Raw genomic sequence first — 17,879 nt, forward strand, 5'->3', positions numbered from 1 at the left:
CTTGGCTTTAAGGGATTACAAAGCAGTCCCTCACTGGCTTTGTTTTCACTATTTCTTTGCTTTTAAAATTAATTTATTTTCCTCTACTTTGGCTCAATTTCCAGTCTTCCAAAAACGTGAATCCAGCAAAAATTATTAGTCAAAGAATCATCCAACTGTGAGGAGAAGGAAGAGGTCTGGAAACCCAGACCAGGGTGGGACGGAATTGTAAACTGAGATTCTTCATTCATTTTTGTGCCTGCCTCCATATCATCACTCAGCCATGAAAACAAGCGCCGAACACAGACACAAACGCACCTCGCAATGGTTTTTTTCCTGCTACTGAAAATAAGAGGGGATGAATGGGGGCGCTTCCAATTTCCATTTTGTCGTAGTTTACTTTCACGGCATCTCTGAAGATGGTATCTTCATGAGGCAGAGCGCCTCAAAGATGCCCAGTACAACAAGCAAGGGTCAGAAACACATCCAGCTGTCCCCTATCTCAGGGCAGTACTCACTCCGCTTCCGCTAAAACAAAGGCTCACTACCACCAAGCCACCAGCCCGGCCACAGTTCTGCCTAAGGAAGATTAATATTAAACACCAAAAAGAAGAAAACTTTAGGAGTAGTTAAAACTTAAGTTGAGCAACATATGGTTAATGGTCTGAGTATTGCTGTATATTGCTGTTAATAAGCAGTTTGCAATTTAAAAATATATATTTTTAATATATATATATTGCAGCCCATATATCCCTCAAGATTATTCCAAAAGACAATTTTAAAAAAAAATCTGGTTTAGTACTTAATGAAAAGAGATGGACATTTATAGGAAGCATCTATCTGAAGCAACTTTAGTTTATGTCCTCCTCCAAATCTGAGTTCTGCAAAGGCTTTCAGACACATAGCAAAAGGTACGTTCTTCAAGGAGCGCCACTTACTCCACATGTCTCATTCTGTGTTTGCATGGGATTAGCCTTTGGCTCCATGTCTTGCCTTTTTTGGTTCTGCTTCAGTTGGTTTAAGGAAGGTTTTGTCTGTGCAGCTCCAACAGTTTTGCTTGTCCACTGGTCAACCAGCTTGTGAAGATCGTCTGTGAACGTCCCTTTCTTGTTGTTACTGTTGTTGGCCTGAACCTGCAGGGTTGATTGCGGGAGGGGCTCAGGACACGTTACGAGACTGTTTGTCGAGGATCCTGGAAAATCACACACAAAGAAAGTTGACGATGGCATCTCTGCTTCACCACTTTGCTGCTCAAAGTTTCTCATCTACTGCAATTCAAATGGTGGCTTTTCGGACTTTTTAACCCTCCCCCTCCTTTCTACAGAACACCTTTGCTTAAAGAAATGGTCCAAGTCTAATGCGCTCATATTTTCTATCGCATTACGTTACCTCAGCCACTAGCTGTTGCACCCACAACTTCTCTCTAGGTGGAATTAATGACTCGGAGAGAAGAAACAAATGCGGTCCCCGTAACACTGATGGCCTAAGGCTTACAAAGTCTCTTCAGAGGAGACTACCGTGAGAGAGTGGGAGGCAGGATGTATTACATGCTTAAACTGCGTGCATTTAAAAAAATGAATTTACCATTTATTTTACTTGCATAAGTTTACTGTCCTCCTGGAAAAACGTAATTGTCATATAGGGTACAAGTAGGGTTGGCTACTACGCCTCAAAGGCTCCGGGAACCCACAATCTCTCTCGATGATGTTAGCACCATTTACTCTGCCATCTGCATATTTTTGGGGGAAAAAACCCATCAGGACCATGAATGTACAGAAGAAAGAGGAGAGAGGAGGACATAAGTGGGTGTGTGAGTTTTGGAGACAAAGGTAAAGATACAGAACTTTTGGTATAGATAAAAGCAGACAGGAAGAGTATTGACAGAGATTTAATTTTATATGTTCACTTATTTCTAGAAGAACTAGGAAAAAAAAATCTGCCCTTTTTATGTGTTGGTAACTACAAGTCTGACACAGCAAGATCAGCAGGGAACAGCAACTGAAGGTGCCTGAATTTGACCTAAGCAGAAAATATAAAGGAACTTTTCAGCTAACATATTTGATATAGCTAAAGATTTGAAATAAAGACCATCTCTCCAAGCAAAAAGTTCATAGAACTGTAGTAAAATTATTATATAAGCAAACATGAACATTCAGTCTTCTTTTTTCTGTTAATCAGTTACCAGCCAATGAAACCGAGTAAACTAATTAGTCCTATGGTTATATAAAATACGTTAATAACCTTTAAATGATCATGCATTCAACCTGCAACGTAACTTTCAAGTGAATACTGCTCATTTCTTTTTCCTTTGCTTGGGGGAAAGGGACCAGTGAGAAAAAGAAGTATTTTGACAGGAAAGCTCTTCAATTCGTGTTTAATATTTCATGCAGCTCAACAGGAATGAGATCGTTTTAAGCTATAAATTCCTCCAGCAGAGAACTGCAGTCATATAAAGGTGTGTATTTCAGAAAGACAAACACTGAATCCAGTTTTCTCGCCGCATGCGTGCACAGTCTCACACACAAAGAATACCACAACTGTCTTGCAGCATGCGTGGTTCCCAAGACATCACAGCACATGCATTAGTATGAAAGTATCACAATTTATACAGTCTAAATTCATATCAGTATAAGTGCATCAGCTCTATTTGTTAAACAACTAGCTTTTAGTAAAAAATAACAATAAAAAAAAGCAAAAAACATCCCATGCCATGAAGGAAATACTGAGAAACAAAAATGGGATAGTTACTACTACTGTGATCTTTGCCTAGACATAGTCGTTTCAAGGTGGACCCTACAAGGTAAAACAATACAAGACATACAGAATTAGGTAAGACTAAACACAACAAATCTGACGGACAAGCTTCTGTACTTTTAAGCAATCAAAAAGTAGTTATTATGCAAGAAAGGACAGACAAAGTCAGCAGTTCAGGTGAGTAAAGGAAGTCTAAATAACTGGACAGCTCAAACCTTTCTTAATGTGCAGCCATTCAGAAGCTTTGAGAAGTACAATAGCATGCCAAAAGCAAGGTCCCATGACTTAAAGATGCATTTGTTTGTTTGGGGTTTTTTTGTTTGGGTTTGGGGGGTTTTTTTGGTCTTTTTGTTTGGTTGGGTTTTTTTTTTTTTCCAAATTGCCTTGGCTTCCTAATAGGAGGTTTTGATTCCTACTCTATTTATGCAGGAAATGATGTCAATTCAGTTTGTGATAGGAGGCCAAAAATGCTTTCAGGAACAAGTCAAGCTAGTCTGGCTGCAAAGACAAACTGTAAAACAACCCTAAAAGTCCTGTTTTACAAGTCCAAAAAGATACATTGTTCTGCAGGTCTGAGGCCAATTGTTTCCAAATACTTCATTAGTAGGATTTGTGTCTAAATGTGATTCTGAACTTCAATTGAAAGTAACCGTGAATGAGTTTCCCTTACGCCTTGTCCAAGTGCAGAAAAACAATCCAGCAGAGTAGCTGAGTTTTCATTTAACCAAACTACGTGGTTTTTTTCATTATTATCTCGTTACATCCTTCATCATGATTTTACATATTCTCTTGGATAGACAGTTAGAGTGCCAGAAGTGTACAGAGAACCCTACTTGACTGTCAGATCTTGCCAGACATAAGCACCGTTTCTGTTTGAGTGCCAAATTTCCTGAAAGGTATTTTGGACTTGGTAAGAAGAATATCATTATGGTATGGGAGGAGATGAATATCTGACATGGGGCATGGCAAGTTTATTGCGAAGAAGCACTTGAAAACATGAGCAAAATCAGAGTAGGGCAAAAAGCAAGATACAGGATGGATGCGCTTTTTCCTCTACAGCAAACCAGTGGAGATACTTTATGTTACTGTGCCAGAAATGCAGCTTTAAACTCAGAGGTTGCAGGTCCAGGTTGACATAGGCTCTGAATGAGTCTTCAAAGGAGAAAGGAGAGACGTCAGTCAGAGACTGAGGAAGAGAAAGTAAAGAAAAGAGGGAGGAAAAAAAGGGAGAAGAAATGTTTGTGCTTTGATATGGGTGGCATGAGGAGGAACAGAAGGATTGCTTTGAAAGATTTTCTTATTATTTCATATAGTTTAATGAGGTTTCTATTCCAGGAAAATCAGAAGGACATGACTACAGTAATGTCTTATGCAAGCATGACCAAGTTTAGTTTCTCATCTCAAAGCCTAGATAACAAATGCAAGTCACATTCGCAACTCAACAATCTGTGTCGTATTTTTAAATTTTTTTCCCCTCTTTTCCCTCAGGTATACCTTACCTTGCCTATCGCAAAGTTAGCTAGCAACTCCCATTACGGAAACATCAGTGGCAGCAATACTAGAATGCTATTTTCTTAACTATCCTGCAGCATTTCTGCATGTAGCAATAGGTAGTATTTAGCACAATATGCATGCAAATGAAAAGCAACCGCCTGCGAAAAATAAAAGCAGGCAGCTGACTACAGTACGTGCTCAAAAGCATGTAAAAAAGTTTAATCACCAACCCCTCTGCTTCCTGAAAACCGAGTCACAAGTTTATACGCACCTCGGGTGCCAAATCAAACCTGGGGCCCCCATACGTGCGGGGAAGCGGCAGAGAACAGTGATACTAGACAGATCCACGAAACACCCGCGTGAGTGGAGCCAACGTTAAGGAAAATATTACAGGAGAGTCAATCACCAAAAAGAGAGCTATGTCTTCCAAACTCTATCGCTCCAGCATGTTGCTTGGGAGATGAGAAACATTATCTGAGCAGTGATATTGCCTGAAGCAGGGACTGACAATCATCGGCTATGATTGGTTTTAAATTCAAATTCAATTAAAAATGCACTTGGTAAACCCAATTCACCAGATTAATGGTATTACTTCTAAAATCAAGGTGTTTAATAGCTGTAAAGTTAAGGAGATGAATCATAATTAAGATTTAATCTCAGACTGCAAGAGTTCAGCAGAGCGTTTTACCTCCAATTCCAGATTTCTTATCTGAGAAATTAAGTAGCTATTATATCATACAGGACAGAAAAAATCCACTGTCCCATATTTGCACTCTAGCAGCTGCCAAAAAAGCTTGAAAGCTAAAATAAAATTGAAATGGCAATAAATTGTTAGACCATTTCCATAATTGCATATGCACATACAATCTATTAATTACTACAGACCTGACCAAAAAAAAAAAATCACTTTACGCAAGATTACAAGTCTAAGCCAAATGGAGCTTTTGAAAATTCCACTCACAATCAGCACAAACTCTTCCCTACGACGCTCTTGCAATTTAACCCAGGGAAGGAGCTCAGGCTAGAATCATGCTGAAGCCCATCAAAAATACTTTATTCCATGCAAAGTGCAAAGGAAGATTCAATATTGGACACGGGGAACAGATCAAAAAGCAATTCTTGGAGAACACTGTGAAAGCGTTCAAGTTTGATGGATCTTGTAACCAGGGCGAGATAGTTGTAAAACTATCTTTAACGCATCCGAACATTTCTTTTTAAAAGCGTGCTGCTAATTTGCCTGCTAACACAGTACAGGCCTCACACTGGAATATCCAAGCTCCCCGAAGGGCTGTTCTTCCTCAATCAAACGTATAGATTCAGAGCATTTCTGAAAATCCAGCACAACTTTTCCCAACAGCTCTCCAACAAACAAAAAAACCCAGGGAAACCTCGACCCGTGGAATAGAGCCAGGACCCTGCAACTGCCCGGACACGCCACCGAGCTGCCGGCACTGGACAGCCACATCCCAGCCCCGTACGCCCAGCACCCGCTCACCGCCGGCCTCCAACGCTCGCTCTCCTTGCTCAAGCGTGCAGCAAAGATGCAAACATCTTTAGCACCGAAAGTCCAAACGCTTGGCTCTGCCTGCGTGCTGGGTCAGACCGACGTCCCTTCCAGAGGGGAAGGAGCACGAGCCAGCTGGCATTCCCAGCAGCAGCAGCAGCATCTAGCACTGTTTTTCCTGAGGCCCATGGTCACGGCTGCTCTGGATGCCGCCTCGATGGAGCCAGACGTCCTTCCAGCAGCGGTCCCAGCCCCAGCTGCCCTTGGGGAACGACGGGGCCGCACGCAGCCCCATCTTCATCCCTTCACACGCACGCTACCAACCCGTTGGACTCGGTGGGAACACAAGCTATAATAACCTCCTATCCCCATCAAAACCTACCAGTAATTCAGCTGTGGGAAACTGTCTAGCAGCTCAAGTGACAGGCAGTATTTGAAACTAAGGTGCGCGCTCTGAGCAGCGGTGACTTTGGATGGATGTGTCAGGGTTAAGCGCCTGAAACTCAGTCCATCTCCTCGTATGACTCAGAAATGGGGGAGTGCAAACCTCCTCTCCGAACACTTCGCCCAGAAGAAACCGAGAAGAGAGCATATGGGCTGAGAACAGAAAGCAATTAGTCGTGCCGAGTTATTTAAGCATCGGGAAACTTCATGATTTGAAGGGTTTACATATTCCCTTGGTTTCATTCACAATATCCGTGCACCCAAACGTTTTTAATATGCTGGTTTTTAATTGCCATCTCCCAGTCTTTTCGCATCCTACTGAATAGTAATTCTGTGAAAGAGTAATGAAACGACTTCTGGGAATTACATGTGCAGAGGAAGAAACTACTGTGTCCGCTATAATACCAAATGGGAAAATTTGTGAACTGAGAATTGCCCTCAGGTTCTCAGAAAAAAAATCCCTGAATGCAAAACTGTCTCATGACTTCCACAGTCGTTAAAAACTTGCATGATAATAAATTCAGTATGCTGAGCAGTAAACCTCAGTTCTCAAGGACCTGAGTGCTTGGACTTCTAGGGACCTCAAACAAAAAAAATCAAGATAATTTTAAAAAATATTGTTTATTCATAAAATTAGGAGGAGTTTATTTGAGTGGTCTTGTGCCTTTGATCTGTACCACTTGGATAATGATGAGCAATGTAGAACTCCAATGGGAGATCTGATATTAATGCAAATGAACAGTTAGTTAACCAAACATTTTCTCAAGAACATTATTAGCCTTTCTAATGTTATATGTAAGTGGCCTATAGTACCTGTTCAGCACAACATATCTTTATTGTACAAGCAAAATCTGTTTGCCTAAAAAGCAGCATATATGATTGGGTAAAAAGGTCTTAATTTTTTAATTAAATAGCTTGATATCATTTGGTTGAATCGCCAATTACTTTAGAAGTCATACAAACAGGGTACAAATAGCAGGTGCACAATTATTCGAAACAAAAAATACTGGATCCTAGCAATCCATTTCAAAGTATCATCTGAAAATCTGATATTGCTTTTTACTTATTCACGCTTTGATGAACTGCTAATTGACTTCATCTCTGAGGTCACATAAGGTCATAAGAAAATAAACTGAGTGAAGTGCTTCAGCCAGATCAGCTTACACAAAAAAAGTTGACGGTACTCTCCCTCGGAGTAACCAGATCTTCCTGCTGCTTACGGGTATATAAAAAATTGCTCACTTAAAGTAATTAAAGTGAATGCACGGGGAAAAGCCCACCTAGAAAACAGATTTTGAAAGAACTAGCTGGAGCACTATTGTCTCAGCATTTCCACATGCAAAGAGCGGGGAAAAAAAATCAAAGAAAAGAGAGTGGATATAAACAGTACTGTATATCGTGTTAATACAGCCCTTGTATGGAAGTTATACCCTTCAGTGACCTTCTAGTATTGTATCAGCTTGCTACATGCATGTCTTCATAGTCCAAACATGTGTGAAAGAGACCATTCGTCTACAGAAGGATGGATTTCTTTTTGTTGTCGCTGGAACCGGGACAGCAGACATGTATATTTGCCACATTGCAAATAAAATTACTTCAACATAAATCACATAAAGTACAAAAGCTTTGATAAGTCCAGGGTAAAATTTACCATAAGGCTATATATAATAAATGATGAGATCTTCCACACATGCTTTTGGTGCCCAGGCACGAGCCAAAAGCAGTGCAAAAAAGCTTTCATATGAAAAATTAATATAAATAAGGCGTGTTCATGATGATTACTTAAAAGAAAGATAAAAAGAAAGAAAAGATGGTTCAGAAAAAGGGGCATCCTGCCAAACATATTAGAGATATAAAACATGGAATTGGAAAAAGGGGGTAAAAGAAAGATGGACTGTGATAAAATACAAAAGAACAAATACAAACAGATGGACAAAGACACAGGTCCACTGAGGAATCTGGTACGAGGTTTGCTACTAGATTTATAGGTCACTCTCTCAGACGTTTGGTGGAAAACCGTCCAGCCTGCAAATGAATATAAAGGGAAGAAAACAAAGACACTTATAAAGTACAAGTAGCTGTGATCAGATGTCCTATACCATCAGTCAAATCAGCTTTGTTAGTTAAACATCCACATCTCCATTTTAACTTTGCCAAAGAGGAGTAAGTTAATTGACCGTACACAAAGGATGCAATAACAGCAGAAGAGAACAGATAGATATTTTGTAGATTAGTTTGGCAGGATGTGCAATGAGAGGAAGGTATTTTAATCATCATTATAACTTCCAATATGCATGGCAACAAGATCAGTCAAAGCCTACGGAGGTGTGCAATACACAGAAGTATCAGAGGTCGGGACTGGGGAACACAGCCAATCTACAGTCATTTAGCTGGGACTCCAAAATCATGCAAAGTTAACCCCTTCGATAAAGGAAACATAACTTGGTTCTCTGGTTTGGGGTTTTTTTTTTTCTCCCCCACCCCCCCGCCCCCCTCACACCCAGGATGGTTTGGTAGTTTATAATGAGGAACTCTGGGTCTACCAGTATCAAGGGTCTAAAAAAAAAAAGCCCAAAATGAACCAAAGGAAACAATCTCCTATCCCTTCTATATCTTTTTTGTTTTCCTTTCTTTTTCCTCAGAAATCTGTAAGGCAGACTCCAGAAAAGGTGTCAGTATAAAGCCACTGCTGGCAAAAATAAAAGGTTTTTCCTTCCTAAAAATTAGCAAGCCTTCTTGAGTGTTGACTCTTAACACTTGGTAAGATACTTTACTTTTGTTCTTCTGACAACACTGCAACGAGCTTTTTAAAGATAAGCCAGTAATTTGGATTGTCAAATTGTTCACGTTCCTATATCACTAGAAGTGAAATCCACTCCTATAAAGTTCAAGCATAAGGGAAGCGAACTAATTTTAGCATGTGCTGGAAGACATGCCGAACAGCTGGTATGAAAAAAATCACCTTGGCCAGAGCTTGCGTTCACGTCACCTCCTTCGGGCCCTAAGCCGGAGCAGATGTCAGAAGACAAAGAGGCTTTGACAGAGCACGGCTGCTGTGTCTGAACAGCCTTCCCAAAGGCGGCTGATGCAGGGGACGTTACTGCTGCTGCTTCCAGAGATCCAGGCTGAGTTTTAGTTGTTTCTTTGTGGGGTGAGTCTTTAGAGTCTGAAAGATTACCTGAAAGAGCAAACAAACAAAACACGTGCAACGGCAAATGCTAGGAAACCACCGAATAACAATCCGTGCCTCAACATAATCGTTACTTTGCCACCCAGAGGCACGGCGGTTTACAATTCTGAAGTACTGTGGGAAGCACAGGCTTTACGGATAGCCTGCACCAGAAAATAATCACAGCGCTGATCCAGTTTCTCCAAGAAGCTTCTGGAGTAGGTTTGATTTTTACAGTCTCTTTTCTGCATTTTTCAGAAAGGCTGGAGTCAGGACCTCACAAGGAGCACTGCTGAAATAAAGCGAGAGCTGCAGAAGTGCCTAAGTAGGAGGATGAACGCACAGAACGACTGAGCAGAACACGTAGGTTTGCTCTCAAGCATGAAAGGTGAAAGCAAGCAAATGGAGAGAAATAAAAAATTGCTGCAAAGACATGAGTAACTTTTATTTATAGCTATCTATAGATAGATACATGTCTATATATAAATATCTGTATCTATATATCTCTACATGGACATCTCGGGTAAAGCGGCTTTACCACCAGAACACCTTTGTAATCATTTGTTACATGGATTTATCAGCAAAAGCATCTAACAGTGGAAATGACAATTACAGACTAGAAACTGCCTGCCCTTGATCCCTGAGAAAGGATCTGGGAAGGCCAAAAAATGAGGAATCTACATAGTCAAGGATGAGAAGACTCAGGCATGAATACAGATTCTCAAAGATAATGTGAACTTTACACAGTGCCTCAGAAAAGTGGAAAACAACACAGAAGAAATGCATGCACCAAAGCAGCGGTCTGACTGAGCAGATTTCTGTTCTCTAAGTGAAGGTGACAAGGGGAAAAAAAAAAAAAGGAGAATTGGGACATTTTATGCAGAAATAAGCTTAAATTCTTTGGACTAGGGTAGCACACTGGTATGAGCCAAGATCCAGGAGTGGAGACAGATGGGGGTTTTGTGAATAAACAGAGGGGAAAATGGCTAGAGAGAACTCAAGAACAAACCAGAAAATGAATGGACCAAGGATAACGGACATTGAACATTGCTTCAGTTCCTGTAGGCAAGAATACTGAGATTCAAGATGGATCACAGGACATCTTGCCTCTGACTATCTTTGCTTTCGCTTGCTCAGTTGAAATCCTTAATTAAAAGCAAAAACCTCCCAAACACTCTGTCTATAATTAAGACTGATGCAATGAAATTCAAAGTGGACCTATGATGCAGTGACTTTGAAAACAAGAGCTACCAGCTTTGAAATACAGGGTTAATGCTGGAAGTGCTGCTGCTCCTCTAAATAACAGCACGAACTAAGTTGAAGAAAAATTATTCATATTCTATTCTACATTTTGCTGAAGAAATAGGTACTGGGGTATATCAACATTTCCCAGTTGAATTATGTCTTTATACTTTCCAAAGAGATGACGACTCAAGACTGTACTACTGTTTGAAAAATCTCAAGCTACTGCAGATGGTCAAAGCATCCATCACAGTTTTAGAACTGTTTTTACCTCCCATCCTTTGGGGGAGCAAATGCAATCCAATCTTATTTATACGGCATCTTGTAGGAAAAAATAAACAACAACAAGAAGATACAGCACATAATCAATAGAGGATAACAGCACCTAAGAAGTGAATACAAACATCAATAAATTGCATTTGGAGAAAGGATGAGAAAATGTAACCAGGCTGTATTCCAAATTAAAGTGAAATATTGTTTCTCTGCCAAGCCTTGTAACCGATGCAGAGAAGGTATGTATGGTTCAGCACTGGGCAGCTGCAATAAGCCTGTCCCAAAGGAAGACCACTTCAAAACCAGTTTGCAGGACGCAAACTTGAGTCATAGTATTAAAAACAATAAAACTTCAGTGCCTTTCGTGCAGTCCAGGCAATTACACAGCAGAACCACAACTGACACAAACAACAGGCGTATGGAAAGCAACCTAGTGTACCTACTTGTGCTTGATGTTCCGCTCCTGAGCTGCTGGACCAGAGGGTTTAATAGTTTTCCACCTTTCAATTTATTTTTGCTGGTTCTTCGGCGACGGCCGCTTGGTGGGGCTGAGTGAAGGAACCCCAGGTTGGGAGGAAGGGGTTTCCCTAACCGAATATACAGTGCCTCTATCTCATTCTTCTGCTGAGTCTGAAGTTCAGCAATTTCTTTCATATGCCTAAACATAAAAAATAAAGAACTCTGCTAGCGATGTATTTGATAAAGCACCACATCTTGACAGCATAATTAGTTATAAAAAACAAAACAGTCTTTGGTTATAAAACAATCAACTGCTCATCCAAAAGTATGTGAAATTATAACAATCTACCTGGCAAATGTGGTGACTGACTTCTCAAATATTCATTTATAAGACAGAATCCTAGACAGCTAAAAAGATTTTCAATATTCTCAGTAAAAACAACTGATTTTGACATGAGATCTGACAGGAACTCCAAGCTATTCCAGAATTTCTCTCTTCAAACAAGTTAACTCTCAAGGCATGTACATCGGTTTGAAGGAGTTCAACATGAAGAAAAACAAAAGTGCTTCCCATAAAAATGCCACTAGCACATGAATCGTTACCTTATCTGCAATGCAGATTTCATGATGCCGTGAAGTCAGTTTAAAGGTTTTGTATTATCGTAGTTCTGTTTTAAAAAGATGCATCATCTGTATTCATTAAAACCATTATACCTTAAGATAAAGTTTAACATTTTGGTTAAACTAGCATCTAATGCTAGTTTTTGCCCATCACCTGCCAGGAAAGAAAGAAAACGCTCAATTTAAAGAAGCTAGCTCTCAGGACTGGCAGCACGACAGACTCCTGCCGGGCTCGCCCAGCCTCCCACCGAGACTGGACCGATGACTTGATGAGAGATCCGATGGGAGGCGAAGCGAGGCTCTCACCTGCCTAACAGATACTAGGTTATCTACTGTAAAAGCGAGGCTCGGAATAGTGACGGCTCTGTAGACCCGATAGTCTAAATCACCCTTGCAAAGAGGGGCATGAAGAGAACACTACGGCAGCTGTCTACGCAGGCATCCAGATTATTTTTATGCCACCTTAAATAGCGTCCACATGGGAACCCACTATCACATACATTACAAGTGCTCGTTTGCTACCGTATCAACATCGCTTTTCAGTAAGGAAACTGGACATCGCAGCAGAAATGTTTCGGGGTTTAAAAAAGTTATTATTGAATTATTCTTCTAAATGGAATTGGCAAATAAAGTGATGCATAAAAGGATGCAGTATGACACCTGGGGGAAGATCCTAGCGATGCCTAATTTGCCCAGAACCAGTTTACTCATTACAGCTATGAAAACCATATAGTTGCTCATCATATACAGAGATGCTGCCTAGGTATCTTAACACAAGCTTCCCTAGCATTGTTTGCAAACCCGACATACTTTTCTCTCAGGTTCTGCAATTCTTTCTTCATATCTGCGTCTTCAAATTCCGAGTCGTTGTCGCTGCTCATGTATGACGACTGCGAGTGGAAAGATGTTATGTTGATGGTAGGAATTTTTGTTCCTTGCCCGTTAGGCGAGTCGAGGCCTGGCGAGCTAGCTTTGCCAGATCTTTGCAGAAAAGCAGCTGCTTTTTTAATTAAGTCGGTGGCTGCGCTACTGCTCGGGGGGGACAGTTGGGCAGCAGCAGCGGCCGACTGACGATGGAAAGGCTCATCAGCAGAATCACTCGAACCCTGGTCACAGAGGACGTCGACCGAAGAGGCTGTCTGCACCCGTCGGACAGCTGTCTTCAGATCAGGGCTGGAAGGCAGCTCATCCAAATAGACGTCTGGGGGTGCCGAGAACCTTAAGCAGTGCGGCGCTGTTAAAGTTAATTCATCTTGCGTGCTGATTACTGAAAACCTGCCAATAGTTTTGGCTGGTGTACCGCTGTCATGAGTTTCAGCCTGTTTTCCATATGAACCAGAGTCTAGAGAGTCATCCCTTTGAAGGTTATTTATCACCCCATCTGCTGTCGATATCTGTGTTACATTATCTGTGTGTGCAGACGAAGTCATAGTCTTTGCCTTCTCGCTCCTTTTAGAAGTTTCCGTCTGTTTAGTTATGCTTGATGATGTAGGTGCAACCTGGAGAAAATAACGGAGATTCATTTTGAAAGTAACCGTAACAATCAAGCATAAAACTGCTTCTCGTTTCTGGTTACCTGAAGGAGGCCTTTTGTTGCAGCAGCAGGAGCTGAAGTGATGCTTGCAGCCGAACCTGTTTTACAAGTTGGGAAAAAAAAAAATACATATTCATGTCTGGAATGCTTTAGTATAATAAAAGCCAACGTGTTTATTGCGATAAACTGAAGTGTGATAAAGTGTAGCACTGAAGAATAATTTAAATATTCAACCTCTGTGACACAGGATCTATAATGCAAGAGGCAATATCGATGACAATATAAAATATCTGCAGGTAGGCACTCTCTTCAATCTGTTGATTCGGGGAATTCAAATAATAATAGGAGTGTGGAATTTCATCAGTCAGTTGAAAATTTTTAAGGAGAAAACCAGAAGAAGAACGAAATCTGCATGGTACGTGGGGCCTGCATTACTAAGGTGTTCTTGATGTCTCAAAAAAGCAATTGCACTCAGCTATTCATGCATACGAAATGCTGCAGTTGACCACAGATGGACTGGTATTCCACACCTTTCATTTGACAGATACTGACACCGACAATTAAAAGTGCCTGAAATGAAGTTAAACGCACATTGCTGGAAGTTGAAACTATAAGCTCAAAAGATGGCCACTTGGACCACAGAAGCGCACAAAAGCAAAATATTAGTGGCAGTAATCAAGACGCGATTGTTTCACAACCTGGACACTGGTTTGAAGTTAAACGAATGAAGGCAAGCTTTTGAGAAAGCTGCTTTCTTATGGCACATCGCACAGAGTGAACATAAGGCAAAAATCTGTCACTTCGTAGTTCTGAAACGGTGAAATACATCACCGCTTGATGGTATCTAAGATACATTCATTTTACTACACAGCGCTATATTCCACTTGCACGCTCTCCTCTTTGTCTGTAGCGAGACAGATGACTGCAGGCTACCCAAAGTTTTCCCCTCTCACACTGACCTAAAAGCAGTGGATGATCTACCTCCAGCAGGACAAGAATGATCTACGTTGTCACACAAACCTGGCAGCCAGCTTTGCCACGACAATCTCAAAAAAAATATATATCATAAGCCTTCCCCAACCCCACCCATGACAGCAGGAGCAGTTTTGGGTTCCTCAGCCCTTAGAACTTCCCATGACTTGGAAGACAGCTAAATGGAGCATGATAAACACCCAGTTTCTTACTGTGGCTCCTACTACGTTATTACAGAAAGTGTGGCTGTATCTACAAGTCCCTAAAGAAAAGTACTCTTTACTAGTTCTCTGTGGGACTGCCTTGAAAATCTTACAGGCTTCCCCCCAGCGGGGCTACCCTCAATCACGTTATTTTTGTCAACACGTTTTTATGAAACCCAGGAAATCCGAGGGACTTTCTGTTTGGACTTTATAAGGGCACTGGAAATTTATTATTGGGAACATAGCCTTCCATGTGAATACCCTATACCTACGCCACAGACATGTATTACATATTTATGGTTTAAAATAAATCCGCACGTGAAGCAGTGTCTTTCTAGGAAGCTTGACAGAAGTGAAATGTTTAATATTAGTTATATTACAAATAGGATCAGAAATGCCTCGTGCTGGGCAGTGCTCTGCAGTTAACCAGAAGGGCGAGCAGCAAGGGGACACCGGCGAAGAGGACCACGCGCTAGTACAGATGCATCGCTGCCATTCATCACTGAAAGGAGCATTACCTTTTCTGCTTGCTGACCCACCTCTTGCTTCTGAGGAATGAGCACCGATGCCGGTGACCTCCGACTTTTCAAACTTTTGGTAAAAAGAAAAAAGAAAAAGAATTTCAGTCCCATGCACAAAGCAGAAAGGCAACGCGTTCTCCTTTCCTCTCTGCCCTCACGCTATTGTGGAATATTAAACTATTTTGTAGTGCCTGTGGAGGTGGCCGTCTAGCTTGTTCTTCAACTCCTGCATTTTTTTTTCCTCCCTTCGAAGAAAAAAAAGCAATGGCAGTGTCACAGAGGGAACTGCAGCCTAAGTTACTAAAAAAGAGGCATTGAATTATATATATCAGCTTGAGGTTTTGTTCTGCTTTGCTTTCCCAGCCCGACTGTACATTCTTCATCTGTATGTCTGTCTGCAGAAATTCTCTGTCTCTCTTTTCTAATTGGCACAGATTTTAATAGGACAAATTCAAATGACTGGAGAGACATAACACCTTTCAGAGACAGAGAATTTTATCTGCTGTAGAAAGTCACCTATCATTATAAACAACATGCTCTAAAGAGTTACTCAGCTGCAGCCATCTTTCCTGTAACATACAGCATCTTTCAAGCAGTTGATACAGTTCATCCAGCTGATACTACACGGAACAGCTTCATCCTTGCTAGTGGTGACGTAATTATCTCCAGAAATGCTACTTTTCAAGTAAGAGACACACTGATCTTCTAGCAGAAAGTGCTGCCAATCTGTTGAATTCCATAAACTCAGGATTTTATCGGAAAGAATGCAACACAGGTGCGCAATGGAGACAGCAAGTAAATAATGACCCAGACCAGCTGCTCCAGCCTTCCTCAGATGCTTCCCAGTGAAGTCTTGCTCTGCCAAGTTCAGGGGCAGACAAAAGAAATCATTATTGGAAGCAGAGCAAGCTTCTACCTACGGAGTCTCTTCCTTTAGCTGCAGCACTTGAAAAAAGCAAAGGCTCCTGAAGTGTTTATGGACTTGGACGGCAGGGATTATAATCACCGCCATTAATTTATATTAAGAAAAAATTCCTATTGAAGCATGATCGTCTTCATCAGAACTTGAATGACTATACCCCTCACGTGTTTTACATTCTTAAAGTACAAAAAAAATTATCACATTTCTGCATGCTTTAGAAACAGGACACGAGAGAAGGAGAATGAATTAAGATACTATACTGCTTTTAAATCCAAAGAAAAAGTTTGGCTTTCACTAACAAGCATTTATGTAAAATGAGTCAGAATGCATCTGACAGTAGAAATTTAGGAGAACTTTCACATTGGAAAGCAGTCAACAGACAAGAGGTAATATACCCAGGAGCAGAAACATCAAATGTTTAGAGAAGCAAGAAATCTATACATGTCCTACCACAGGCTTGTTGGTTCTGCGCTCTGCCTTGGTGCTGTCCCTAACGGCCGCATTTGGGGGTATAAAGGGCAGAGTCATTGCTGGACTAACCAGTATCGGGTAGGGTGAGACCTCAGATGGTATGAGCGGCACCGACGGGGCCTCGGCAGCAGCTTTCACCTCCTGGCCGGTATCCGCAACACTATGGCCTGGTTCTCTCAAATCCAACACGGGAACTTGATCTTCGGGAAAAGGTGGCAACTTAAATTCACTGTCGCCCTGTTCTAACGGGACAGAGGTGTCTGGAGTCCCTGCTGATGCAGAAGAAGTAGGAACGTATTCCTGGTAAAGCAAATTGCGCAATTTCTCATCAAGGCTTTTTATTGTGTTGTCAACGAAGTCCACCCTGGGCGGTCCCTCTCCGTCGGACTCGGCGGTGCTCGGCTGCTGCTGTTGCAGCAGGCTGATCCCCACGCCGGCGCAGGCTATGGGCTGCGCCTGGGACAGCATCGCGTGCTGCTGGGCTGCGGCCACTGGCACCTGAGTAGGGCTCTGGAGCTGAGACCCTGCCAGAGCGAGAGGATCGGATGCGGCGGCTGCAGGGAACGCTTGGTTCACGAAGGAGTGCTGCACCACGCCGGGCTGGCCGGCCTCTGGCAGGTGAGGGACCTGTGCCGCAGGCTGCCGTTCCAAAACGACGGCGTCCGGGAGCACGGGGAGCGGGCAGAGCTCTGCCGCCTTTGCAGGAGCTGCCGGGACCAACTTGTGCGGCCCGACGCTGCAACACGCTATCTCCACGTCAGGGACACACGTGCCCTCGTCGGCCTGCGGCTGCAGGTGCTGAGGAGGAGGAGGAGTGTCGGAAGGCTCCTCCAGCAAGGCGGCACGGGGGGCAGGAGTGCCCGGCTGCACGGGCATCGCTGCCTTCAGCGGAGAATACTCCAGCTGACCGCCGTTAGCAGCCGCCTGCTCCAGGATATTTGGAGCAGATCCCGGTAGTGCCGGAGCTGGAAACTCCACCTGGCTCGGTAAGCCGGCGGAAGATGCTGCGGCAGGAACTTGTGCCAAAGATAGAGAGGCTCCGATGGGGCTGTCACATACACCTGCTTGTAGGGGAAGCTGCTGAGCAGCTAAGACACCAGGCGGATCCGTCACCACGGAGCTCGCTTGCTGATCATCCGACTGCTCCAGGTCTAGAAAGAATACAAACATCAGGTTAACTTTTTAATGAGGCGCAGAGAGTGAAAGGAAGTCACTGCAAAACCTCCTGGCTAGCTGCAGTGATAACCACATCGAGCCGTAACCCATTAGTGCTTCCCGTCAGAAAGTAACTCTTATACAAGTCAAATTAGAATCTAA

At 42.3% G+C, this 17,879-nt stretch overlaps 1 protein-coding gene across 1 annotated transcript in view; it reads right to left on the minus strand.

Moving 5' to 3' along the window:
* Nucleotides 1-17,879, minus strand: part of WNK2 (WNK lysine deficient protein kinase 2) — a 109,332-nt gene that overhangs the window by 7,874 nt on the left and 83,579 nt on the right. The window contains exons 20-28 of the mRNA XM_050904678.1: nt 16,632-17,713; nt 15,167-15,239; nt 13,516-13,571; nt 12,750-13,438; nt 11,303-11,517; nt 9,138-9,353; nt 8,102-8,200; nt 2,728-2,772; nt 918-1,171 (exon numbers count right to left, since the gene is read on the minus strand). Coding sequence (XP_050760635.1) covers nt 918-1,171; nt 2,728-2,772; nt 8,102-8,200; nt 9,138-9,353; nt 11,303-11,517; nt 12,750-13,438; nt 13,516-13,571; nt 15,167-15,239; nt 16,632-17,713 — 2,729 coding nt within the window. The remainder of the gene's footprint in view (nt 1-917; nt 1,172-2,727; nt 2,773-8,101; nt 8,201-9,137; nt 9,354-11,302; nt 11,518-12,749; nt 13,439-13,515; nt 13,572-15,166; nt 15,240-16,631; nt 17,714-17,879) is intronic.

This window comes from Gymnogyps californianus, chromosome 13 (assembly GCF_018139145.2).
Source record: "Gymnogyps californianus isolate 813 chromosome 13, ASM1813914v2, whole genome shotgun sequence".
In the NCBI taxonomy this organism is placed as follows: domain Eukaryota; kingdom Metazoa; phylum Chordata; class Aves; order Accipitriformes; family Cathartidae; genus Gymnogyps; species Gymnogyps californianus.